General features: G+C 43.8%; 1 protein-coding gene across 2 annotated transcripts in view; it reads right to left on the reverse strand.

Annotated features, from left to right (window-relative positions):
- Positions 1–382: 382 nt before the first annotated feature.
- The window catches only part of nek7 (NIMA-related kinase 7), a 69,181-nt gene continuing 42,544 nt past the window's right edge, over positions 383–27,019 (reverse strand). For both annotated transcript variants that reach the window (XM_086268254.1, XM_086268253.1), the window contains exons 6-10: positions 20,128–20,236; positions 18,917–19,024; positions 13,316–13,410; positions 5,979–6,092; positions 383–3,978 (exon numbers count right to left, since the gene is read on the reverse strand). In XM_086268254.1, the coding sequence (XP_086124380.1) occupies positions 3,868–3,978; positions 5,979–6,092; positions 13,316–13,410; positions 18,917–19,024; positions 20,128–20,236 (537 nt within the window). In that variant the 3' untranslated portion in view covers positions 383–3,867. The remainder of the gene's footprint in view (positions 3,979–5,978; positions 6,093–13,315; positions 13,411–18,916; positions 19,025–20,127; positions 20,237–27,019) is intronic.

Consider the following 27,019-nt stretch of genomic DNA (forward strand, 5'->3'; position numbering starts at 1 on the left):
CTTACTTTGAAATGAAGTAAAAAGGACCAGTTTTACCATCCAGGCCCCTAAAACCCAAAATTAAAACCAGGGTCTCAAACTTACATGAGCTGCGGGCCACTGCTGACACTGCAGTCTCATTGGACGGTCGCTTTAGTGTTCAAGTAGTACAAAAAACAAGAAAACACAGAAATATTTCAGATTTTTTTTTTTTTTAACATTTCAAATATCTCTTTAAGAACTTATTTATGGGCCACAAGTAGGAGTGACATGGGCCACAAGTGGCCCCCAGGCCGCATGTTTGAGCCCTGTGACCTGTAGCTGTGCTTGTGTTTTTGCAGAGAAAGCACGTTTGTCACAATTGAAACCTTCTCCAAGAAAAACAAGACAAAAGGAAGAAAAATGACATTTGAAAGCTTTATTACATCGAGTTTGCGTACAAGGCGTGTCACGGGTATGTTTCTGACATGAAATGTTCACTGAGAAAACTAAACTAACAAAACAATAAATATCAATTACCAGTACTTTGCATTGTGGCCGACACCTGGACTCTTCAATACTATGCTGAGGAGGACACGTGGAAGATAAACAGGGCAAAGCTAAAAGAGGCACAGTGGAGCGCTGCGATGCATCAAGACAACACGAGCGCCGTGATGGTTAAAGTGACCGAGCGCTGTGTGAGGACCAACAGAAGATTTTAACAAAGTATTAACATTTGTTCCGCATCTGCGGCGCTTTGCTGCTGTTAGAAATGCACTTTAACATAAATGATCAGGTGCCTTAGTTAGATATGCTTCAAAGAAAAAGCATAAAAGGCCCTAAAACACTGAGCGTAGGAATTCTGTATAGCATCAAAGCAAAATATTTAATAAAAATAGTGCCACAGCTCCTTTAAAAACTCTAAAATACTGCAATGTTTTGGTGCTACACAGACGAGATTAACAGGACTGCAGGTGAAGATGATGAAAATTTAAGAGAGCAGAAACACTTTTATCGCCATGGGAACGTAAAACAACGAAGGAACAAAATCTAGGACGAGGTGGACGGCAGCAAACACAAACTGCAAACACAAACTGCAAACACTGCGTTTGCAAGTATCAGACAAATAACTGCAACATTTTCTGTGAACACAAAAGAACCTGCGCTGCCTCGGACCTGGAAGCTCGGACTTCGTATGTTGACAAAAACAAACATTAGAAACAGAGGACGTGTGAGTTTACAGGGTCTGACGTAGAGCTGGGCGATATGAGATTTATTCATATCACGATATGTTTTTTTCATTTCAGGCGATAACGATATCTATCACGATATAAGCCAAATAACTATATTTGTAAGATTTAAATGTGCCGTTGCTCACAAGTAAAATGTGAAATAATCAGCAGCTTGTTTTTATTTAAATATTTATTTCCCATAATAAGTTCAACAGGGTAGATGTACTTAAGGAACATGAGACTTTTTCAGATAAATAAAGGCAAATATTGCAAACTACACAAAAGGCAGCCGCTAAAGCGTTTAAGTTTCAAAATAGAACAAACGAAACAGACTAAACTGTCAATTCCACTTAGAAACAAAATATTAATTCTAAAAATAAATCTTAGTTTGTTTTACAGAAGAACAGACAAAACTGACTAACTTTTGTCAGTATCAAATAAACTGAGAACTAAAAGGAAATTCTCAATCTCTCCTTGTTGTATAGCTGAGCTTTTCAAACAGTTTTAACAGTTACTTTAGTCTGACAAAAGCCGAATGACGAATTAGCGCTTCCAGTCAGAGACTGAGGCTACGTCCACACGTACACGGGTATAAAACGGAGATTTTCCGTTTTCGTTTTAAAAAATAATCCCGTCCACACATAAAGGCAGAAATGAAGGAAAACGCTGCTATGAACATGCCAAAGCAGCAGGTGGCGCTAGATTCCTAACCGTGCAGAAATGTTGGCCAATCAGAAGTCTAGAAGCCTCGGTGGGAAAAAGTAAACAAAGCTGGGGCATAGAAGCAGAACCGAGTCGTATGTGTGGACGGACAGTAACTGTGTGTATATGTAAGCATTTAAACACTGCAGAGAGTAGAATTAACAGTATTGTAGAAATTCATTTCACCGAAACAATAACGTGGCGCACAGTGTGACGCATGCACCAGTTTATTGTATTTCCAGACTTGCTTTCGGCACAATTTACAGTGCACGCTACTCTGTTTTTTGTCAGACTTGAAATAGCCGAAATACCTTCACACTACGGAGCTTCTGTGGCTCTTCCGTTCGACAATCTCTCCGGCGTTGGAACCATCATCTGTTTTCTCTTCGGTCACGCTCGGTTGATTTTTCTAGTCGGCACACTCATTTCCTCCATTACCCGCTGGCTGCTTCCCAAACAAACACACGTGCGGCTTGGCACTTGTGCTGTACGTAACAAGTCACGCGACGTGACGCTGCGGCTGTGATTGGTTCGGCTCTGCGCTACTTAATTTGGATTGGCTGACCTTTTTTTTTTTTCTTTTTTTTTTTAAGAGGACAAGAGCGGCGAGGTCTATCGCGATAGCTTAATTTCTCTATCGAGTAAAAGTTATATCGCGATACATATCGTTATCGTTCTATTGCCCAGCTCTAGTCTGACGCTAACGTGTAAGACACTGAAATAAAGCAGCGTCGAACCTCGTTTACAGGCTACACCTTCGCTGTATCGTCGCTGTCGTTACGTAAACCACTTCCTGTTTCTATTTAAGTCGTCTGCCTCTAAAGGCACAAACGGATCATTTTAATGGTTTCCTTTGTTATTCTTTGGTGGTGTTTATTTCCAGGTACAGTACAACTAAATGTTTCCCCCTCAGTACAAATTGGTAAAGCATAGAAATCATAAAGATGCTCTCCCACATATAAACCGTCTCCTCTCCTCTGATTGGCTGTTACCTGTGCTGTACTTTTAGCATGGATCAGTAACTTCTCACTTGTTACATAAAAGACACACGCACTGCAACTTACACAGCAGCATTAACGCAGTTTTGTGTAGCTAATCTACTTTTCTGATGGCTCGGACACAAACGAAACTCTGCAGCTGCAGTTCATCTCTCGTTAGTTCAGTCATGGAGGGAACCGTGTTGGTATCGCGAGGACGTGAACGTCACATGTAACACTGCTGCTGTTACAGTTTCTTTGCCTGCTCGGCTCTCAGAAAAGACACACTGTGATATTTTCAAAGACAATACATGGGCGTCACAATGACTTACATTCAAAGTGTTGTGGAGACATTTGCTCGTGTCCCCCTAGCACAGCTGTAGTCTACCCTCTAAACGATCCTTCCTTTTCTAATACATTCATTAGACATGATCACCCTGCCAGCCTTCCAGTACCAGGGTAAAAAGTGCAACACAACAACACTTCAACCGCAATTAGACTCTGCAGAGTTGCTGTCAATGAGCGAACGTCTCTTCGCTCCATTTTTAGACACTAATTTTATTTTTTGTGCCATCTGAGGCGACTGTAGGTCATCGAGAGCTTTCGAGGTCAAATTTAATGATATTTTGCACTGATCGACTGTTGACTGAACATTGCGCCCACCTCTTTCCAGTACCTCTGCTTTAGCAGTACGTATACTGAGAAACAGTCTGACATGAGCAGAATGACGTGTTTGAAAGCCATAGCGACACATCGGTGAGATACAATACACATTAAAGTCTAGGAAAGGAGCTGCACTGGTAATATAATATATTCTTTACTCGAGGGGAGAAAAGGTTACAGACTGAACGAGCACTCTGAAAATTAAAAAACGTGTTACTATTGATGACAAGAAACTGGAGCAAGTTTTCTATTAATGAAGACGGACGAGTCCAGCTTGAAAAGCAAGAAGGTCGTGGACAGGAGTTCTGCAAGGCATAGTGTGCGTAACTCTGGGCTTAGCTGCCCTGCGTCATGCTCTGCATGTGTTTGGCAATGTCATACACGTAGGTGATGTCCGGCCTCTTCTCCGGGTCCGGGTTGATGCACATATCTACCAATTTCCTCAGCTGGTGGCGCGGACGGGACAAAAAGAAGAGAAACATTGTCAGAGATGCAGTGAAACAAGATCACACAGGAATTTAGAAGAGCAGCTCTAGACAAATCTAACAGTTGCTAACAGCGCCCTCTAGGTGACCTCTCCCGTCATAGCAACAACAACAGAGCAACAGGTAAGCCGACTGAGACGGAGGCGCGTGGCTGGGGTAGCGCGCTAATCATTTATTGGTCTGCTGAATCCACTGTTACCTGAGCACACCCCCCATATGCACGCACACGCGCGTGCACACGCACACAGCTGCCACTCCGCTGCCATCCGGAGACAGCGCTTCCACTTGAAGCGGCGCGCGGTGGCTGATTGGAGCAGATAGACAGGCTCGCAGGCGGAACAGCCACCGCCATCATTAAAAAAAAAAAAAAAAAGATAATAAAAGACGAGGAAAGAAAGGGGGGAAAAAAAACATCTACATGAGGTCGCTATGGTAACCGTCTGCCGACTTCCCGGCCGCTGTTGCGCGCGGGCTCGGGCGAGTTTTGTGTATCGGCGCGCGAGCGTGCGTGTGAGCGAGAAAGTGAGGCAAAGATGCAAATTCAGACAGTCTGAGAATTAGTCGCACAGAATGGAGATGGGGAGGGCGCCGAGATGCAGATATGTAAAATATTCATGTGCGTGTGGGGGGTGGCGGAGCTGGCGAAGGGAGGCGTGTGTGTGGTGGGGGGAGCATAGATGGAGATGGTTAAATGACACAACAAAGATGAGCAGCTGACAGTTTGCTGCCGATCCTTCAGGAGCATTGTTTACATCCAGACAGGCGCTGCAGGCACCCCCCTCATCTCCATCTCTCCATCGCCCTGTCTCTCGCTCCATCATTCCCTCTCTCCTGCGCTTTGTCTTCCTTTCTCCTGGATGGGGGTGACATGTGGGGCAACGCAGAGGCTCAGCGTGGCGCTCGTGTGTGTGGAAAGAGCTCATGTAACAAATATACACTTGCAAGAACTAAAACACTCACACACACACAGAGCAACCACAGAGGCTTAAAACACCTCACAATTAGCCTTTATCAGGCTAATGAGGTAAATACCAGAGTAAAACAAAAGCCTCTCTCTGCAGGGTAAACGAGCTCACTGGAGACACGAACAGCCATTTAAAATGAGCCACTGCAGACACACTGGCTACAGATCGGCGGCACTAAAGGTAAAAACCACATCGGCGTGCTTTAAAGTCATACCTGACCATGATGGTTCATACAGTTTATTAAACATATCTGAACTGCAAACTCAAACCTAAACCACAAGGTTAGCTGTGGGGTGATGTCAGTTTGCAGTAGTTTCAATAGCACCAGGCCTCAAACATGATAAAGCGCGACGGCATTCTTGACTTTAATCAGATATGAGGCAACTTTTTTTAAACAGTGCAAATCTAATAAATGTGCCAATAACCGAAAAAGGTTCCAATACCTACACGTGCACGTGCGCCTGTGACTCAGCCTATGAGCATTTCACTACACGCATTTAAAAGAAACAGACGGGGGAAACGCCACCCACACAAAGAGGGCACGCAAACAGAAAAACACGCAGATTCATGCACATGTCAGCACTAATCAGCAATAAGGTGATCTTTAACCGCAGCCCGGCTGCATTACGTTTCTGCGCACGGATCAGTCTTCGCAGAATTACGGCAGACGATTTAACGTTGACTAAAGGAAACGTGACACTCTGGCACATTTGGTTTCACCCCACCGTCGAGCGTGGCCAGATGCTTTTGATACGCGCGGCTAAAATCGTATCCAGCCTTCTGATCACAGTCCTGTGCTGCAGCTCAGGCAGACGGGTGGATTTCACCGACATAAAAATATAATTTAAGTGTTCGATATAAGTAAAAGGAAAGTGGCATCAAGAGAAAGAGACAGGGATTTGTATTAAAGACTATGGCGGCTGCTTTACAAACACTGAACAAGTCTATATTTATTCTGTTCCTGAGAAGTAAAAGGCAGCTGATGCGAGTACTTACCTCCTCTGAATAGTGATCTGAGGGAAGAGGGGGGTAGTCACACTGTTCTATCTTCTTACAAAGTGAGTAGAGGTTCATCTTATCCCCATAGAACGGACTCTGTAAGGCAGCCATCTGAAGCACAGACATAAGAAGACGTGGAGAGAGACAGAAAGTGGGAAAAAGACAAGAGCAATCAGTGAGTGAAGTTAAAACGGGAAGTAAAACACCCAATCAAGCTCTCAACAGGTGGCAGGCAGACGGCTCTGCACCCTGTGCTAACAGTAGAGTCTGCAGCTCTGCTACTGACGTGCATCCTATTGATTATTATGGGGATTGGGTGCAGGAAGACAACAAGTCAATATGTAGAGCTTTGTGTACATATCAGCACATCCCGGTCTAAACTTCAGCCGAACCAAAACAAAACAAATCCACTGGAAGCTTCTCGCTGCAGGCTGGTGGACTTTCCTGCGATGCTGACGATGCGCTGCCAGACGAGTACGTATATTTTCTAGAAAACAAACGCAAGCGAGCAGAGCAGAGGCAGGGCAAATGGGAACGAGCAGGAAGAAGGGAAAGCGCATGGAAACCTTTGTGAGTGGAAGGAGGTGAAGGATCCTCGCTGCCTTTCTAAGAATAATGAAAGACGCACGCCATCTTTCCCAGACTCGGTGACTGACTCACTTCCTCTTGTAGAAAGGTGAAGCCTGCAGCACACTTGCATAACAAGCAGCCGCCAAATGCTTACTGTTTTTCTGATTCAGTGCTTTCAAAAACAAGCAGCGTGTAAGTGCTCGGTCATTATCACTGCTGTGTGTGAGAAAGTGCTCAGAGCTTCCTTTTTATTCACGCACCAAAAACACATTAAATAGGAAATTGTGAGTTGCAGTAAGAGTACAATCAAAGTCGAATCACTCCTGGGTGATCTCGTGATCTGTACAGTCTATTTGTGAGAAACACTTCTCTCTTCGATTTGTTTGCTACCTGCAGGCTGCCGATCATGTGTCTGTAACAAAACTAGTGACCGGTACGTGAGCTTATTCCAAACTTCAGAAAAGCAACTGGAAAGAAGAGCGGGCCAATCAGTGGGAAGATTACACCTTACTATTTGAAGCGTTGCTCAGGTGTCCCTCGGAGAAAGTACAGTGTGTGTTTGACAATCTGCTAATTGGTAGCGTGAAAACAGATGAGAACAAAGTCTCCATACGAGAATCCAAATGCAAAGCTTCCACACAGAGTACAGCAGGTTAGTGAGAATACACCACCTTCAGCAAAATGAGAAGCTGCAGAGGAAAATATGTCTGTGTGAATCGGACCGACAAAGAGAAAGGAGGAAGTGTTTGAGGTAAAAGAATAAAGAGGCCATCTAGTGTCACACACAAACTCATTGGATTATTTCAGCTTCCTCACAGACTATTTTTCTGTCTTCATCAGCTAACACGTACAGTCGAGCGCTGCAGAGACAAGAAAACAGTCGTGCCTAGTGTGCTGGTGTTTCTAATGCACCAGTACAAAGTAGCTGGTTTAATCATGGCTGCCTTCAATGAAACGTTTCAAATTTAGAGCAAAGAAAACACGTTTCCCATCAGCCAGATCTCGGCTGTCCAAGCCCGCGGAGGGAAATCAAGACGACGGCAGCAGCGTTTACAATCGTGTTAATTATTACATGAATGCTGTTCATTAGGGCTGGGCTATATCATACCGCTCACGGTAATACCGGTGTGATGTTGGGCAACGATAAGAAAATGAAATATCGCGATAGAATATGGGTAAAACGCGCATGCGCAGTGCCTTTGTTTACATACACACATGACGGCGACGCAGAACGAGAAGAGCGAAAGTGGATCGTTGAATGAAACAGATGAACCTGAACTGGTTTGTAAAAATGCTGCAGCTTCACTGGTGTGGAACTGGTTTAGCTTTCGTCCCTCAGATACACAACAAAGCACTATTTTTGGTAGCGCATGCTAGCGGGCCGTCGTTATTACCGTGTTGTTTGGAAAATACGGCGCACTTAAAATCATCCGTTGGTTTAAAATGGAGCACTGTAACAAAAAATAATTTCCCCCAGGGATCAATAAAGTATTCTGATTCTGATTCTTTGATTTTCCTGAAAGTCGACAGAGCCCCTTATAATCCCGTGTGCCTTATGTATGAACTCTGGTTGTGTTTACTGACCTCGAAACGAGTTTATGTGCACGGCGCTCGAAAATCTGTCAAATGTTTCAGTACGACTTTGCTAAGCTACGAAGCCGCACCGCTTGATGGATTGTCGGAGCATTACGGCTATTGTAGGCGGAGCCTCGCGGAGTGATACGTACTGTGCTTCAACATAATGTTACCATACTGTGTGTGTATAACCTCTTTAAGTTCTGTGGATATTATACATGGTTATGCTGAGGATATGTCGGCCAGTTTCCACTGGAAACGCCTTTTGGTTAAACTGTCAGCGAGGAATTTGCATTTGCACTGTTAAATGTTTATAGAACTTTAATGCAGATAAAAAAAACAGCTGCTTGTGTAAGTGAAAATACATTGATGTGTTTTTTTTGCACTAATAAAGTTGAGGAGTTGTAAAGTATTTTGTCTAGTGTCAATTATATCGTCAGTTATATCGTTATCGCAAATTTTCAAATGTATATCGTGATAAATATTTTTGGTCGCCCTGCTCTGCTGTTCATGCTCACAAAACACATCCAGTGAAAGAGAATCTCCCTCTGTTGTCTGTGAACACCTCTCTGCCTCGACTGCAAGACCAGCAGCTGACAGCTGAATATTCATGCACGTCATCAATGATGCACTTCTGTTATTAACAAAGTCACAATTTAAAACCTGATCCTGTCGTTACCAAGGCGAGCAGAAGCAGCCGTGTGCACACTCACAGGACGACTGAAGGATGCTAAATGTTACACAGCTGATTAGCACACGCGTGGACTCAACAAAAACAAGTAATACTGGTGAACGTTTGCACAAAAGCACCTTCCCACATAGATGGTGCTCCACATTTAACACACACACACACACACACACACACACACACACACACACACACACAGTACTACATTTAAAAAGCCATTAACACAGGCGGCAACAAGTTAAGGTATTATTATTCCAACATGTTAATTACTCAGTGTGCTATAGCTATGGACCCTTATTTAACATGCATTTCCATAGACAACAGCTCACTACTTGCAATTAAATGACCATCTAATTAGTCATTCATTGCAGCTTGTAAATAAATCATCTGGCTGCTGAACCTATGAGTCATTTGCCACCGAGGTCAGTGGACATCTTGCCCTTTCATTTCAGAATCCAATCACTTTTGAATAACCACAGTCGATACCTGAAAATGCCAAAGCTCGCAGTGTTAGGCGCTCTGCTCACTCCCATGTTAAAAAAACAACAACAAGACAAAAACAGAAAAAGACTTTTTTTTGACAAAGATCATCATCATTACTCGATTCATTTCTACATGTAAAAATACACATTTCTGTCCATGTTCAGGTTTCATATTTTGAGGTATCCATGTAAGAATTAGCGGTTTCCAAAAATCCAGATTTCTCAATTAGCGAGTGAGACGGAGGGAGAGAAAGGGAGAAAAAAAGAAGAGCTGCACTCCACACAGCAGCGTGTGAAGGGTTAAACAAGACCCCGTCGTATTTTCATGCATCTTCTGCTTTTGACAGATGAAAAATGTCAACTGTCCTGTTTGTATTTGGGAGTTTTTGCACTATTCATCTGCTTCATTAGTGCCTGCTGCTCCTAGCCCCTGACAGCTGCCGGCCCCCTGCTCACACACACACACACACACACACACACACACACACCATAAAGATGCATACCCACACACACACAAACAAACACACACTCACTCCTTTTTTCAGACTGTGTCGTCGCAACGGTTTAGATGATTGACTCACTCTCTGACCCCTGAGCCCCCGGTGTGTGTGCGCGATTGTGTGTGTATGTGTGTATGCTTCATTGATATTCGAGAGACATACAATGCACACGCATGCCTGCTGTCTGTCTGAGGGCTGTGAGCTGCTGGTGGCAGAACACACGCGCACGTAGGTTTGTGCTTCTATATTTGTGAGGTCCATCGCTGACACGATGCACTTCCCAGCCCCTCGTCCTGAAATGTAACATCACGGCTTCACAGGGAAACCCCAATGCAAACCACCACCTTAGCTGATTTATATCCTAACTCTAAACCAACTCGTAACCCTCGAGCAGCTGTTTCAAAGTCTATCATAAAGTAATGACCATCAGAACAGCCTCACGTCAAACGTTCCCACTCTGCTCTGCATTAGGCCAGGTCATGTATAGGTAGCATCCCTCCCTAAAAGGTCTGCATAGGGCCTTCCAGTGTAATTAACATTGATCTCACACGCTCGCTCTCCAGCTCCTCTCCCTGTACGCCAATTAAAGGAGCTGCGTGAGACTCCCGCCTCCCCCCTCCCAACCACCTCCATCCCTCGAGCCTTAACGGCCTGAGACTAAAGAGCTCCTCACAAACCCTCAGTTATAAATAAAAATACACATCGAACCATAAATGTATCAAAATAAAAACTATATTTGTGTTTTCATCCTCTCTCTTTCTCACATATGCACCTACACGCCTGCAGCACTAGTTTGGTTTCACATCACAATGTCAGGCCTGCCTTTAGACACTGTGTGTGTGTGTGTCTGTGTGTGTGTGATCGACTGCCTAATTAAAATCTACAAATAATATTTTGTTAATAAAGTTTGACAGATAAGCAGGTAGAGCCACTTTTATTCATGCTTCAGTCGCAGCCCGAGAGCAAACGAGGAGCTTCAACAACACAGAAAAAAGCCTTTAAAACCAGAAATCTCTGTTTCTGTCACACAGAGGGTTAACCACAGCTCATCACATGCAAACGCCAGCTGCTCAGAGGACCCGGCATTTTTGGGCCTCGTAAAAGCTCCAGCAAAACAAGAGGGGAGGGGGCGTGGGCACAGTCAGAGGTACGGATGGTTACGCTTCATACAGGAAGGAGACGCATTCCAGTAAAACTTCTTGACATATTCTCCTCCTCCAACTTTAAGACCAAAACAGAAACCGCAAGAGATCTATGCAAGCAGGCGACCCACAGTGCGTGTGTGTGTGAGTTTGTGCGAGTGCGTGTGTGTGAGTGTGTGTGTGAGTGGTACTGATTCAAGTATGAGGTGGTTTCGACTGTAACGAGCGCTAGCAGACAGCAGTCTCATTGCCTGCCCTGCAACCATGTGACCATGTCGCCGTGGGAGACAACCCAGCTGAGCGTCCCCGTTTACGGCGGTGTCGGCGGTTTGGGTGGAGGGCGCGGGGCCAGATGATGTAATGAAGTTGGACACAACAAGAAGGGGATCAAACAGAATGGGAGATGAAGACGGACGCAGATACAATGACCAGGTATTGACGTGCGGCCCCCTGGACCCGAACTTAACCCCCAGGCACGAGGATGAAAAACGCAGGCTCTCTCAAACTCCCTGGGTTACAAACGCACGCGCGCTCGCGGACGCACGCGCTCAGAAACCAGCGCGATCCTCCTATTGTAGTGAAATCAATGAGCACCGAAGGGATCAGGCGTGGATTTCTGTGTGAATTCCTTATGCCTGAAGGTTAAGTGAGGAAAAGGAAGGCATTCGGAGAAAGCTGAAGATGTGAGCAAAGAGGAATGGAGAAGAGAGTTTTGGAGAGAGGCAAGTTTCCAGACAACGAATGCACCGCGGAGCCCTCTCAGTAAGAACAGTGCAAGGCGAGAGGCTGCTCTTCAAAGAGAATATGCATGGCGTGGTGAGCGCTGCTCTGGTAACAATAAGCTTGTAAAATCTTTATCTCCACAGGCACCTTGCATGGCTCACCTTGACCTGATGGCTGGAGTTCTGTCTTTGCTCTTGTACCTGCAGTACTTTCTCTCTGAATGAGCACCCCCCATCCTTCTCCTCGCTCCAGCAATCTACTTCCCCGCTCTCGCTTTTTTCCTCTTTCACTTCTTCCCCTCTGCTCCCAAACCTTCCATCTCCTCTCTTTTCATTCACTCTTATGGCTCCTGCCTATTCCCCCACCCTTCTCCAGCTTCCTATATTGTTCATATATAGATTCCTAAACTTTTTCACCCTCCATCTTTCTTCCTTGCCTTCTGGCTTACTCAAAGAGAAACAGTCTCATCCATTTTTCACTTTTGCTCTCGAGCTCACTCCCAGATTCTCCTCATCTCTGGTCTCCATCGTACTTTCTCTGCATTTGGTCTAGACTGTGACGCCAGTGAAATGCATGAAAGATCAAAGTGCTGTGTGCCAGCTAAAAGTGGAAAACAATCGATGCAGCACATGATGAAAGTTTTAAAAAATGGACAGACAGCGGCCTGCTGGAAAATGTTAATGTAACACCAAAGTCTGATGTGTAAAGAGTAAAGGCTGGGACTGTTGTAGGCGTGCCAGACCCAGTGCAGCCCAGCTGTTTTCTTAACAGTAACAGGAGCGGCTTCCACGCAAGCAATCACACAAACACACAGAAACACTGAGTGTGACCTACAGCATCCACATCCTTCAACCAACCACAGACGTGCGCTGCCGCAGTGCATTGTGGGGAGCTAATTAGCATGAAGGACTGTGGTCTCTGAGCAACCATGACCTGCAAGCTGAGCTCAAACTTCTTCCTTACGCGTTCTCCACCTCTGTGCCTGAGGCGCTTTAGAGAAGGTGTAGTCACTGGTGCGTTGAAATGCAGCCCAAATGATCAGCAGCTCAGGGGAATCGGGAGAGACGAGGGGAGGAAAATGTGGGCATTTCCTCAGCCCGCAGTGTGTTTCTGACTTTGTGCCCGGCCGTGTGTGTCTGCGCGGGAACGCCGGCGAGCTGCGATGTCAGATTGACTGCTATCATCCGTGTCTATCATCGTTCTGCTCCTCACTCCTTTCCCTTTGTTCCCTCTGTGTGTGCTCCTCCCGGGCTTGTCTCCACTCAGTGTGGTCTACAGCAGCGCCCTGTGGTGGTTTGCTCCCGACTAATCAAACTAGTCAGTGTCACCGGAAAGCTTCATCTAAAACACATGGCCATGTCAGTTCCCTTCACTCAGCAGACTCTCAATGTTTAGCAGGTCTACAGAACAGACTGCGAGGCCTGAACGAGCCGCGATCAGACGAGAGGAAAACAACAGCGACAGAACATCTAGAAGATAATATCACTAACGAAGCGTGCGTGTTTGTATTTTTCCCATTACTGCTTGTGTGTACATATCTTCATGCACGACAATGGATGAGAACGGGTTGTTTACACGTGTCAGCTCATGTGTTCTCGTGTCACTCCTACCGTCGAGTGCGAGGTGACAGTGTGTGCACGCGTTCCCAGTTTACCTCATAGAGCAGGCATCCTAGCGACCAGATGTCAGATTTGAAGTTGTAGCCGTTTTCATGTATCCTCTCCGGTGACATGTAGTAAGGAGTACCCACTGGAACATGGTGGAAGGAGGGAGGGGGGAGAGAAGTGGACGAAACAGGAAACAGGACAAAAACAAAATGAGCATTAACATTTTGCAAACCTGTTTCTCCTCCACATCAACAACGACACCCACACGGCTCACACGGTGATGGAGCTTCAACGTGTTTTTGTAACAAAGTGTGTCGTCTGTGTCATTTTGAAATAAGCTTGGATGTGAGGTCACATATCAGCACACATACCAGGACCATGCATGCAAGTTCAAGACAACACAAAGCTGTGTACACACACACACACACACACACACACACACACACACACACACACACACACACACACACACACACACACACACACACAACATTTATCAATCACTTTTGATTACTGGGGCTCCGTAATGATCTGAAACAGCAGTCAGAGGATACGCCCGGGGAGCGGTCGGCCCGTTTCTGGTTTTGAAACTCAAGAATCCCAAACTGCCACAGCGAATGGCAGCGCTCCAGGAAATCAGACCGTCAGCCAACTGGACACAACCAGGAGCCGCAGCTCGGCATACAGTCGTGACTCTGCAGGATGAGTTTGATGCAAGCTTTGATTTTTTTCATCTGCTTTCTGTTTATTGTGATTTCCCATGTAAAAGTCTACCAAGCACACCAGCAGAGGCTTTTTATTAGTCACATATAAAAGATGGGAATTTCACCAGCACCATAACCTGCTGAAAACACCTCAGATCATGTGAATAAAGTTAAAGATAAACAGCTAAATATGCTCAATAATAATCAACATTAGCTTGAATGCATTTTAGGCTCCACGCTGATTATTAACCTGACACTAAGCGGTTATTTTGTATCAGGCTTTATTACTTCAGTGGTCAGTTTTTAACTTTAACTTATAAGTCAATTCACGCACTGTAATCGATGTTTCCTCTAAGCCCAGATTTTGGCACACCTCTGCAAAGCGTGATTTTAGCTTTAGTCTTGTAACTAATGTGACGACAGCGCTTCAGAATAACATCACTAGTTAAACAAAAACGCTTCCTGCTGAGTCATGAATCCTCTTAGAAAATAATGTCATCACTCAGAAAATCCTCTGAGATCAGAACAAAGTCAAACGGGCTCTAGATGCTGGAGATATGAACCCTTTGATTTTTGTTAAGGAGCATCAATGAGAGAAGGAACATTTATTTATTGCAACAGGCTGCTCTGATCCTAAAACAAGACTGCAGAAGCACCCTTTTGTTATCCTCCTCTCTCGCAGTTGTTTGATTTAGTGAAGCCAAAAAAACCAAAAACATATAACCTGGTTCAGTATGTTAAACTTCAGTCCAAGCCCCGCCTCATTTAACTTTCTTATTCTGAGGTGTAACCAATAGAATTAAATCTTAAACATTATGTGATGTTACAGACTGACTGAAATCATTGCAGGAGTGTTTTTATGGCTCCGAAACACACAAAAAGTATTAATTAAATGGGGTGGTGTTTCTTCTTTGTTTGTTTGATCCAAACCTGATCAGTCTTGCCTCAAGCACATAAACAAAACGTGTCACGGGAAACGTGCAGAGCTGGGAGTAAGAGTTTTTATGGACTTGTTGAGTTTAAAATACACACAAACGCTGAGGGAAGCTGGGAGGGCGGGAACGGCTCTCGAGCGGAAAGAACTCGGGAGAAACGTCAGCCTGCGTGAAAACGTAACTGCCGTCTTAGCGCTCTCTTACGCTGGCGTGCGGGGCTATTCTGCACATTAACAGGTCTGAGGAAGCTCGAATCCTGTAACTGCATTTAATAAAACTATTACAGAAAGGGCATTAGATTTGAAGTCTGTGGGAACTGAAATGACGGCTTTAATTTCGATGCAGATCTAATTGGGTTGAGAAAACGTGTTTTTCTGTTAAATGTGTGATTGTGAATAATGAAGTGTTACCTGTCAGTCCGAAAATAATCAGCATCGGCAGAGAAGAAGCCAGAGAGCCAGTGGAAGAATACATGATACTGGGAATGGCTGTTTTAATTGGTCATCAGGTTGTGTGTGTGTGTGAGGTCTCATGGTGCGGTCTGAACAGGCTCCCTTAACATTCATTATTAGTTGATTAAAAAGAATGAGCTTCTCTTATGCTAATAGTGGCATAAAAAAGGCAGCGGCGGCGGCTCGGCTCCTTCAGCAAGCTGAATTAAGGCCACATTACTTATTCATGCAAATAAATTGAAAGTCATGTTGGGATTGATTTCCATTATTGTGAATAGCAATGACAACACTGTATTCTCTGCCTAACAGGATAAGTGTTGTATAGGAGGTGAGAAGCCATCCACAATAAAGCCCGTGCACTCGTGAATCTGCTGCAAATGTAACCAAAGCTCGTCCCCTTTTAGATACAACTATTGATTAGACTGCACTCACTGTAGCTTGTAACACTGTCATATTAATGCTAAGTAAAGCATTTACATTACCAGGGTAACCCTCCTCTAATCTGTGTGCCGCTCCAAAGCTATCGCTGCGTTTCTCATTAGCAGCCGTTCTGAACCAACCCCACACCAGTGAACCCTTTATGGTTTTCTTTGCATTTATATTATGCCTCTGTGTTTATGCCCGCTTTTATAACATAACCAAGGCTTTATATGAACGCGTAAAATCCCAAAATCATTTCCAACATCGACCTATGCGATCCTCCCCTTCTGTTTTTTCCTTTTCCTCGTTCACCCCCAGAACTCATCGTTAACACCTTTCTCATTACAGGTGTTAATTACAGGTATATTATATTACTGCCAATTGGCAGTAATAAGTAGTTATTCACTTCCTCTTCCCGGTCCTGCTCTTTCTTTCAATCGTTTTCTTGCTTAAATGCAAGTATCCACCTTAAATCTAAGTAACTCAGCAGCTCGGTGTTCTTAATACTGATTTGATTTTTTTGGTTGGTATTATATCTGGAAGTTTGGATACTGTGCACATTAATGTGCACGCACATTGCAAATTTCTGCATGATTATCTACCTCTGCATGAGCGTGTGCATAAATTCAGACCGTATGAATGTGCATCTGTGTGCACAGACACATCCATACATGAGACAAAAAGACTGTCTCTCTCAGCGTGGGCAAGAGTGTAAAGAGAAAATGTGTGTGTGTGTGTGTGTGTCTGTGTCTGTGTGTGTGTGTGTGTGTGTGTGTGTGTGTGGGGGGGGGGGGGGGGGGGTCTGCAGCTGACTTGAAAGCCTAGGAGCTGACAGGCTGTATGCCTGGACCTCCATCTCAGCTCCACCGCCCTGCTCTACTGTTCAGCTGTGTGGCTGGGCTCATTACATACCCACGCGATTGCGCGCACACACACAGACACACACACCTCTTCCTCACAGTTTTTCTTTCCATCCTTCTTTCTCGCGTTCCTTCTTCTCCTCCATTTTTCCTGTCACTTTTGTCATATTCTGCTCTTACTCTGCTCCTACTAACTTTTCTTTCCTTTTTCTCCTCTTCTTCTGTCACTCTGTCACACTCTTCTCTAACACCTGGGACATCTACACTTCTTTTTCTGTTTCTTTGTCACCCTTTCTTCATTTCTTATGCTTTTTTCCTTTTGTGACATTTTGCTTTCTCCTCTCTTTCTCACTTCACTCTTTCAGTATTGGTTCCCTTCTACTCTCAGATTCTAGTATCCTCGCACCTTCTCCATCTCTCTCCTTCACCTACACCTTCATCCTTATTTGACTAAAGTCAAAGCACCAGAGGGAGGGATGGAGAAAAGCTATAGCCAGAGAGGTGGCAAAGAAAGAGAGGAGACAGCACGACACGCTCCTAGTCCTTAATGTGGGCAGGTCTCACTAACCTATAGACGCTACACGCCTCTATAGAACGAGATCATACATAAATATCTGCATGTGTGCAATTAATCATTCAAACATCTCACATGTATCCTTCACAAGCTTATTCAAATTCATGGAAGACCATGAGACAGCCCTGGAGAGATGGAACTAAATATATTTATGCCAAGGTTTGATTTAATTTAGTTTTGTTGTTTACTGCACTTTGTATGAACTTTAATTAATAATATTATAGAATTAACAAAAAAACATTATAAAAATATTATTTGCATACTTAAATCTAAAGAAATATGTTGATAGCATCAGATTAATGGGGGTATTCAAGTTGACCCCTCTGCTTGTCCTCTGTTGGCCTAAAGAGGGCGCTGTGGACTCAGCGTTTAATGAGCAATCACAGGCGCTTTCACCCCGCTCTGCAGGCACTGCAGCTGATAGGGCTTCTGTTGACTTGATCATGTGATTCACACTTTCTCAAAGGCTGAGCCGCTGCTGTACGAGGCTGAGAATAGCACGCTGTTTGTGGTAATAACAGTCTGACATAGGGAAGTGAGACGGTGTGAACGGCAGTACTTATATTTGTCCAAGGAATTCTTCTTTTTTCCTACTTTTTCCAATCTATGAAGTATCTGAAATTGCCCAGGGGATACTGGATAGCACCTTCATGTACCGCAGAAAGGCCAAGTTATAACCAGTGTTCCCGAGTCCCATCAATGATCAGTAACACGTTTTATTATATTTTTCTGGGCATTCGACTATTTCACTAAAGCAGTGCAACACATCACTTGACCATTTTAATACAGAACATGCAGAAAAAGGACGGACAAGCACAACAAAGAACACACGTGCAGTTTCTGGGCTATATTTCTAAAACACTCAATAAAGCCGTCGCTTATTTGTATGTGCTGTTGCTAAGATGCTGCGTTTAAACACCACAACAAAAAATGAGAATTTTGTATGAATTTTAACCAATAATTATTCTAAAAAAGAGAATTTTTTTCTTACTTGGGGAAGATTGCCAGCATGCCTCTGTGTCTATACTAAAATAGAGACTTTATTAAACACACTCAGCACAATGCTGTCCTCTCTCCTGTTGACATGTTCCAGATTTAAAATAGTGACGCATCTGTTCATGAAGTCTATTACACACAAAGAGGAGACGGACTAAAAACACCAAACAGTGCAGAAAACTAATAACTTGAATGCAAAGAATCTTTTTTGTGCTAAAAACCAAACTATTGGCCGTCAGGTCATCCCAACACCGTGCTGTTCCTTAACAATAAAAACTATTGCACTGACTGCAGTCATGTGGCTATATGATATGTCACATTTTAAAATTAACCAAATGGACAAAGACCTAATTACTGCGGCGGCTTCAATGACAGTTCCTGAAACAAAAATAACGCAGTTTTATTTCCTCTGTGACACAAACACCCATCAACTCTACAATAACCGCGATTGTAAAGCGGCGCAGTCTCAATCGGACCACTGTGTCGCCAGCCTCAGTTTTCATCTGTGTCAGGGTTAAAGGTCAAGGTAACAGGAAGCAGCTAAGTGGCCAGCGGAGGTGCCGGGCACAGAACGGCGCAGGCAGAATGACTACATGACACATGGCTCTGAGCTGCCCGTGCCTAATGAAACACATCCAACACTGGGAGATTACTGAGCAGTGGGGGTTGTTGGTGTATCCACATATGTACAGAGTGCTATAACTTACCCAGCGAGTGAGCAGCAGTTGTTTTAGAGCTGAAGAATCGCCCCAGTCCCAAGTCTCCTAGCTTAACTACTCCAGTAGCTGTGATGAATACGTTGGCTGGCTTGATGTCTGAAAGTGAAGGAAAAGTGACAGCTTGCAAACGATAATTTCTTCATATTAATTCAGGAAAGTTTTACTTTTAGTCTCTACCAAATAAACATGACTGAACTGGAAGCATAAAGTCCATTATTGAAAATATCATTTGGACATTAACATAGTTTCAAACACCTTGGTAATGTGACCCACGTCGGGCTTTGAAATTTACTACTCCCGTATAACTGTAAGCGGCTTTTGAATAGGCCGTCTCTGCTAAGTGGTCATTAAAGCTCAGAGCTCAGGGTTCATTAGTGTCCCTGAGCCCTAATCAAAGTCAGTCCAAACGGAAGTACATCACCTGTAGCTGTGCGTGTGTGTGTGTGTGTGTGTGTGCGTGTGTGTGTGTGTGGGCGTGTGCGTGTGTGTGTAGCCTATGCATGTGAATCCAGGACTCGACTTGACTGGGCCCTATTCAAAGCACGTGTGCCCATAAACACTGTGTTCTCTGGTCTATGTATTGTTTAACACCTACACTTAAGCCCCCGCCTTATGAAACACGCTCATTCACACTAAAGAAAATTCACTTTAAGCACATTGACTTTGAACTAAAAAGCACCTTTATAGAAAAACACTGAACATTTTCCAACATTTTTCAGCATTCTCACTTCAGTTTAGCGAGCTACTAAAAATACTTGAACAGCTCGCGCTGCCAGACGTGGATCCAACTTACTAACAGTTATAGACCATAAACTGTTTTTAAGTGGACGTCTTCACTGAATGTTTCTTTTAGTCTTGGACTAGACTTAGTCCACGTCTGGGAAACCTACTGACAGCCAGTGCACCAAACTACTCATAAGTTCTTTTTCCTTATGTTGTGTAATAATACACTCAGGATTACATCAGATTTTATACGAGCTCTACTGGGTCTCGTAGTTAAATCCAGTCCATTTCTTGTCACTCCCGTGCTGAGAGCAGATCAGTGCACACAAATTTGTAAGTAATCTTAAATATTCAAGGTAGCACAGAATCCCAAAAACTAAAATAAACGACAAATTTAAGGGATTTTCCAAGACTTGTAATGAATGAAAAAGTCCTCTAATTGTTTGTGTTAATAAGAGCGTGTGTTGTGTGCATACCTCTGTGCATGACTCTCCGAGAGTGCATATGTTCAAGCGCACTGCAGAGCTGAACAAAGTACTTCCACACTGTTTTCTCTGGGATAAGCCTTCTCTGCTTCTTAAAGTGCTGTGAAGTAAATACACACACACACACACACACACACACACACACACACACACACACACACACACACACACACACAATCAGGACATCAAAGTAAAAATGACATACAAGTGAAGGAAAGAACAAACAAAACATTTTTATTATAAATGGAAAAAGTCCCGTGTGGCACAGAATACAATTTCAAGTGTGTGTCTTTGTACAGTATCGCTCCCGTTCTCTGCGACTCCGCTCCTAATGCGACCCAGACTCTCGTCTAGCTCTGTCCATTTGCTTAACCGAGCTCCGTCTCATTTTCTCTATGGTCTACAATAGAAAGCACATGCATCCTCAGAGACAGGCAGAAGAAATTTGTGGTACCATCTAAAATGCTCCCATCTGGCACGCAGCACTTTTGTTAGGTGCAGCTTTCTGTGGCACGGTGGCTCCAGTAGTTTAAAAGGTTTATTTATTTATTTCCGGAGAGCCGAGTGTTCTCATTCATCAAACTGGTCCCTGTCAAGAAAAGGCCTCGTGATGACAGAGCTTATTGACCTACGATGGCTGAAAATAAGAACCGATGATAGGAGCTCCTCCTCAGACAGCAGTGCAGACTAACCAAATGCATAAAGTATGGCTGACATCAGAGTTTTATGGGGTGGCTCCATTTGCAGGGTGTAAAAAAAAGCCTGGCTTGTATGCACACGAGAATTAAGTATTTAGAACAAATTATTTAGAAAAATTCAAAGTGGAACACTCCAGTAAGTTACCTGCCTGAAACGCTGATGCACTGCTCACACACCACCAAAGGTTAATAACATATGTAATTGAAACAGGAATGTGCATGTATGATGTATATGATGATTGAGTAATACTAGTGGAAACTGACTGTATCAGCCCGTGGCTCTGGCTGTCGCTGCTCTGCTTCAAATCAGACCAAATTTAATGATGCCGGGAGAACAAATAGTAACAAAAGTGGCTACTTTTAAAATTGTTACTATAAACAATGTTACTGTAAACAATTCTAAACTTCAGGGCCAATAGCAACAGCAATGCTTAAAATGATCATCAATAAACATATTTTGTTTCCTTATTTTCTGTTTGTAAACATTTACTCGAACGTTTTCTGTTCACACAGTTACACCTAGCTTAAGGCTGCGCTCTTTATTTAGTAACAAGCTGCAGTTTTAAGGTCGTTCCCGTCTTCATCACATTTCATCTGAAACATTTAGCAAACATAAAGTGGAAATCATGCTACAACTAAAAATAGGCCCCCGACACTGTGACAACAATGTTGTTTGTCGATATGTTAAAATCAGTCAACATGAACAATTTCAGCGAGCCAAACGTCTGATGTTTGATATCGCTGCATTATGCAATCTGTGCATCCCGACCGTTTCTGCGTTTTTGCCACACAGAAGAATGTGATCATCAGTGAAGAAGAAGCAAGTCACAGGATCGGGCTGTTAATTATTGCAGAATATAAAAAGAGATTTTAAAAAAGAGGAAATGAAAGATGTGAGAGTGTAAACAGTCTAACGATGGGAGCCAGTAAAGGAAACGATGCAGGTGAGGGTGAGAGATGCAGAAAATTAAGGTTAGGAAGAAAGGAAGGATAGAGATGGATGGAAGGAGAGAGGGAGGGATAGACCTTGGCCTACATCCAAACAAAGCCTCAGTGAGGAGCCATTCTTCCTTTGCCCTCCCATTTCCATATCAGAGGACCGTTTGATGTCAATGGGGGAGCACATAGACGCCCACCGACACCACCAGCGCGCTCTTCTCCACGCCTTTAACAGCAAACACTGCACATGCAATATTCTGTAAGTGCATGCAAATCAAGGACCATTTGATTTCATTTGAATTCTGAGATGGTCAGAAAGAGAGAGAGTAATAGAGAAGCGAGGGAGAGAGAGAGCAGCGTGGAGGACGAGAAATCAAACAGAATAAAAAATGTTAAACTCATGCATGGGGGGTGCGTCTGTTTTACATATGGCACACTGTACTTATGTGTTTACTTCACATTATGGCCACGCAGGGGGGGGGCGACTGAGCCCTGGCACGCACCTCTGGACTGCCACTGTTACACTGCAAAAACATATCATTTAGAGCGGTGCAGAAGACAAATGGTGCAGAGAAGAGGCGTGCACACGTGAGCGTGTGTTGTCAGCAGCCATAAGGATGTGACACAGCTCCCAGCGTCCTCGGCAGCTTAGCTAAGATAGAGGTGACGCTCCGCGGTTGGTTGTCTCACCTCTGCAGACTGCCGTGTTACGTCTCTGTAAAGTGCATCTCTGAACATTTGGTGGCATGCTCGTATATTGTTTGCTTACACAGTGCGCCATATGTATCGAGTGTATGTGTACCGGATATATATCTGTGTGTGTGCTGCTGTGCCTGCCATGTTCACTCTCTTGTACCACTAATCTTCGCCTCTCCTAATTTGCTGTGTTGAACTATGCGGATGTGGAGCTGCTGAGCATGACTGCAAACAGCTTGTCGAGCTGTGCTGATACAACGCTGCAGCATCATTTATGCATGGGAGAAGACCAGGCTTTTTACATGCACACCACTAATTTGCTATACTGGCAGGTTTTTATAATAACGGGAGGTTTGGTCGAGCTCAAAGACGAGGGTGAGCCTGGGATATAATCACTGCTACTTCTGAACAATCCTGTTCAGTTCCTGCGCAGAGAAAGCTAACAGGATCAAAGCAACACAGTATGTGCTTAATGCTATTACCAGTGTTGGGACTAACGCGTTATTAAGTAACGCGTTACAGTAACTACGTTATTATTGTGGTAACGAGCACGGTAACTAGTTATTATGCCAAAACCAGGAACGCGTTAGTCGTTACTGGGATTTAGATAGGCTCGTTACTCGTTACTTCGTGTGGTGGCATCGCGGAGCTTCCACAGATTCAGTAACATTAGCAAGTGGTGGAGGCCAGCAGGTGGATGAGGGAAAGCGGAGGCAGGAGGAGGAGAGACCCGAGGCGGCCGCCGGTCCAAGTGTGAACTGAACTTCAGGTAAGAAGTTATGACCTGCAGTCTCTCTGGGTCAGATATAAATCAAGTTTAGGTGGAGTTTATTTTCATTATTCTGACTTTTTCCGTACTGCGTGCTAGCTAGCATGACGGAGTTTCTATACAGCTGGGTGGTGCTATGAAGTTACTGATGTTGAACTTTATTTTGTTCATAAGTTATTAGAGTTGCCAACCGTCCCGTCTGGTATTCAGAGAAAATATTACGCGTTTCTTATTGAGGTGAAAAGGAACAGTTTGTCCCGTAATTCAGCTACAATGAAAAAGGCACAAAGCTGGAGTTATTCTGTCTTTGCTGCACAGCTGCCTCTCCTCTCATCCTCTCACCCTCTCTCTCCCGTTTCTGCTTCAATCATGAAAATGATCAATGATCAGCTGATCGTCTCTCTTGTTTGTTTATCACTCACTTTGCGCCAGAAAGAGGAAACCAGCGGATGTCGCGCTAAACAACAGCAGCACGTTTAAGCTTGATCAGCTGTTGTTAGAATTTATTTAATATTAATTTCTAGTATCAGCTGATGTTTGCTGGAGCCACAGCTGTAAAGCTGCTGGTCATGATGTCGGTTTGGAGATGTGGTGAGAGGGAAACATGAAGATGAAACCAGGAGATGTCCTTACTGAATCATCAGAGCTGAACAGGTGATGGAGAAACAGGTTTACCCTTTAGGTGACATGAATGAGTTGAAGTTATGAACTGTTTCTGAGAGACAAATAACACCAGGATCCTTTTCTAAGTAGCTGACAGCTGGTAACTGTGCAGGGGCGGGTCTAGCAAAGTGTGGCCAGGGGGGCAGGTAGGGCATTAACAGGGAGAGGGGGGCACAAAGAAATATTTTGTTATTCTCATTTAAAATGTCTCGTTTTTAAAAAATAATTATCTGAATCTTACAACAAACGATTGATAGATTGATGCATATATACCATCAGAACAGTGAACATCACTGTCACAACAGCGTTTATTTTCATTCAAAGGCTTTATGAGTTTTCCTATAATGGCGTGCCGGTCAGTCAAAATGCCCGGGACGATTTATTTGTCCCAGTCCAGCCCTGTATGCAGCTCATCTGCAGTCTGGTGTTACCTACATCTTCCTATTCAGAAGGCAGAATTTCCGAGTTCTGAGTACAATCGAAATCACCACGACTGCAGTTTTTGTGTTGGATGTAAAAGGCGCACATGACGCTGTGACGTAGGCTAGAATCATGGCGGCAGTCAATGACGGTCCAGGCGTGGGATTTCTCTCGTGGAAATATGCACATTATCTTTTCCTTTCTATTGGTAGGTGGCACAGTGCACCGTGGCAAGTAAGCAAGCTAGAAGACTGGCAAAGTTATGGAAGCAACACATTAACAAGAGAAGTCTGAGTAAAACCAAAGTTACTTTCCCTACTAGCTAGTTACTTTGAAAGTAACGAGTAACTTGAAGCAACTGAGTTACTTTTGATGGAAGTAACTAGTAATGTAACTAAGTTACTATTTTAAAGTAACTTACCCAACACTGGCTATTACACATTTGATCTGAATTTCACTCTGCATTTAGCTTATTGGTCAGCGCTTGTGAAGAGTACAGTCGTTCAGGTACTGATGCAAAAATGCATAAAACCTCAAATAAACTGAATTGAACTGCAAATGAAAAAGATAAATAAATAAATCAGACATTTGTTCTCGGACGTGTAAACACTTAACAAAGTGAGTGTTTCCATAGTGTACTGGTTTGTACACCAAAACCCTGGTTTGAGCCCAGATGGAGACAAATCCATCCGGTATTTGTCTCCATCCAGGAGGACTGACAGGAGGGGTCACATGGCATAAAAATCGTAGTGGTGTAGTAAACAACAACAACAACAAAAACATTTGTGTATAGAATATTTTTTATCATTACATTTACATTAAAACCAATGATTCATTCCATGTGTGGCAACTACGACACTAGTTTGTGAAGTCCCTGTTTTGAGGCCTCAGTGTTCGATTGTTGGTGCTGCTGTGTTGACTTTTTAGACATGGAACAAAGAGCCTGGTGATTAACCGAGGCTCCAAACGTGGCGAGGAAGATGCATCCACAGACTGTTTTTTTTCCTTGTATGAGGCTATAAAAATGTGTTTCTGCCATATTTCTGTGTTGTAACCAGCAACCTGCTTCAGGAGCCTCCTGTGGTCAGTCGAGGAACAGTTCACCGTGAACTTTTTGCCTTTTTCTGGCTTCACCTCGTTTCTTGTTTTTTTGACGCTCTTTCTCTCGACTGCAAGTTAAACCACTTCGTACGTTACAGGCTGACAGGTTAGTCAACCACAACACACTGTTCAATGTCCTGCTATGTCAACTTAAAGTCACTGTGAACGCTGCTTGGCGTTAGCTTCCTTCCAGAGTCTGTTGGCTCGAACGTGAGATGCAGAGACAATGAAGGTGACCTTCAGCCAGTGTTTCAGAAAACGCAGGTTTCTCCACAATTTTGAACCCTAATTTGAACTTTTTCATGAATTGAAATTCAACTTGAATTGACTTGGAAATTTGATAATGAATTTTTCTTTGGTTTCCTGAACTCAGAACTAAAACCTCTTGACCCTGTACGCAGATTTTAATGTTAATGACATTAAAACTCATTAAAACATAACTAAAACACAACTTCTTCTAAACGTCTGATGCAGTATCCTGTTACAAACCGCACTCACTTGGCCTTTATGACCAATAATCATCGCTTGTTTTTTTAACCATGTCTATTTCACAGCTGTGGCAAACACCAACATGTGGTGCTGAGATAAAAGGAGGCTGTGGGAGGCCCAGTGCTAGCTAGTGTTTAGTTTCAGAAAGGAATGGATGATTCACATTGACTCAATGTCCAGCAAGTCCAAATCCTGTAACGACAGGAGACCACAGACTTCCTGGCTTCATTCCTTCTGTCAAATAAAACGTTTGCTAATCTTGTAATTATAACGCATAGTCAGCACTTATTTGCCTCTTTGCCGGTAATTCCTTCTGACACCAAACGATGCCATGTTTGACCGGCTATTATTGTGACCAGGTATTATTCATCCTGACCAGACTTCACACTGTGCGATCAGTTGTGTATCTCTGAAGTCATTCTCTGCACTGTAGCCTAACCCAGAGTACGAACACAACACTGAGAACATGTCTGCAGTGGATCTGCTCCTGCTGTGTGCATCTGTAGTCCACCTCAACACATCTACAGTCTGAAGGAGGCTGTAAAACTCTGAAAACGCTCAGTTTTTCATTTCTCAAAAATGTTTTAGTACGACTTTGCTAAGCTACGAAGCCGCAGCGCCTGATGGATTGTCGGAGCATTATGGCTACCGTAGTCAGGAGCCTCGCGGAGTCATCTGGGTCCTAAACTCCGTCTGGTTCAGGTCCCAAAGTCAAACGAACACTGCAGCATCACTGAGAGTTAAAAACTGTCTAAATTCTTTCATCTTTAATAAAATGATCAGCGTTGCTGCTTTACCAGGTGTATTAAGTTTAACATCCAGGCATCCATGAAAACAGAATTTATTAAATTTAACAGAGTTAGAAGTTAGCAGGAAGTTAGCTCGCTAGCTTCCACCTAAACATGATATAGCATGTTCTGACTGAGAGATTTCTGAAAAATTCAAACATACAGCTCTGTTATCACTTCCAACATAAATGAAGACAGGAAACTAAACAGCAGTGACGTTTGTAGGGTTACTGAAGTTAGGCTAGCTGCTATATAATGATGTGCTATGGCTAGCGACGCAGCTATGTTAGCATAGCATAAACACAGTGAAGCTGGAGGAT

The sequence above is a fragment of the Aulonocara sp. 'chitande type north' Nkhata Bay genome, linkage group LG17 (assembly GCF_057382095.1).
Source record: "Aulonocara sp. 'chitande type north' Nkhata Bay isolate Kocher_YH1m ecotype deep benthic linkage group LG17, A_spYH_male_GT1.1, whole genome shotgun sequence".
In the NCBI taxonomy this organism is placed as follows: Eukaryota; Metazoa; Chordata; class Actinopteri; order Cichliformes; family Cichlidae; genus Aulonocara; species Aulonocara sp. 'chitande type north' Nkhata Bay.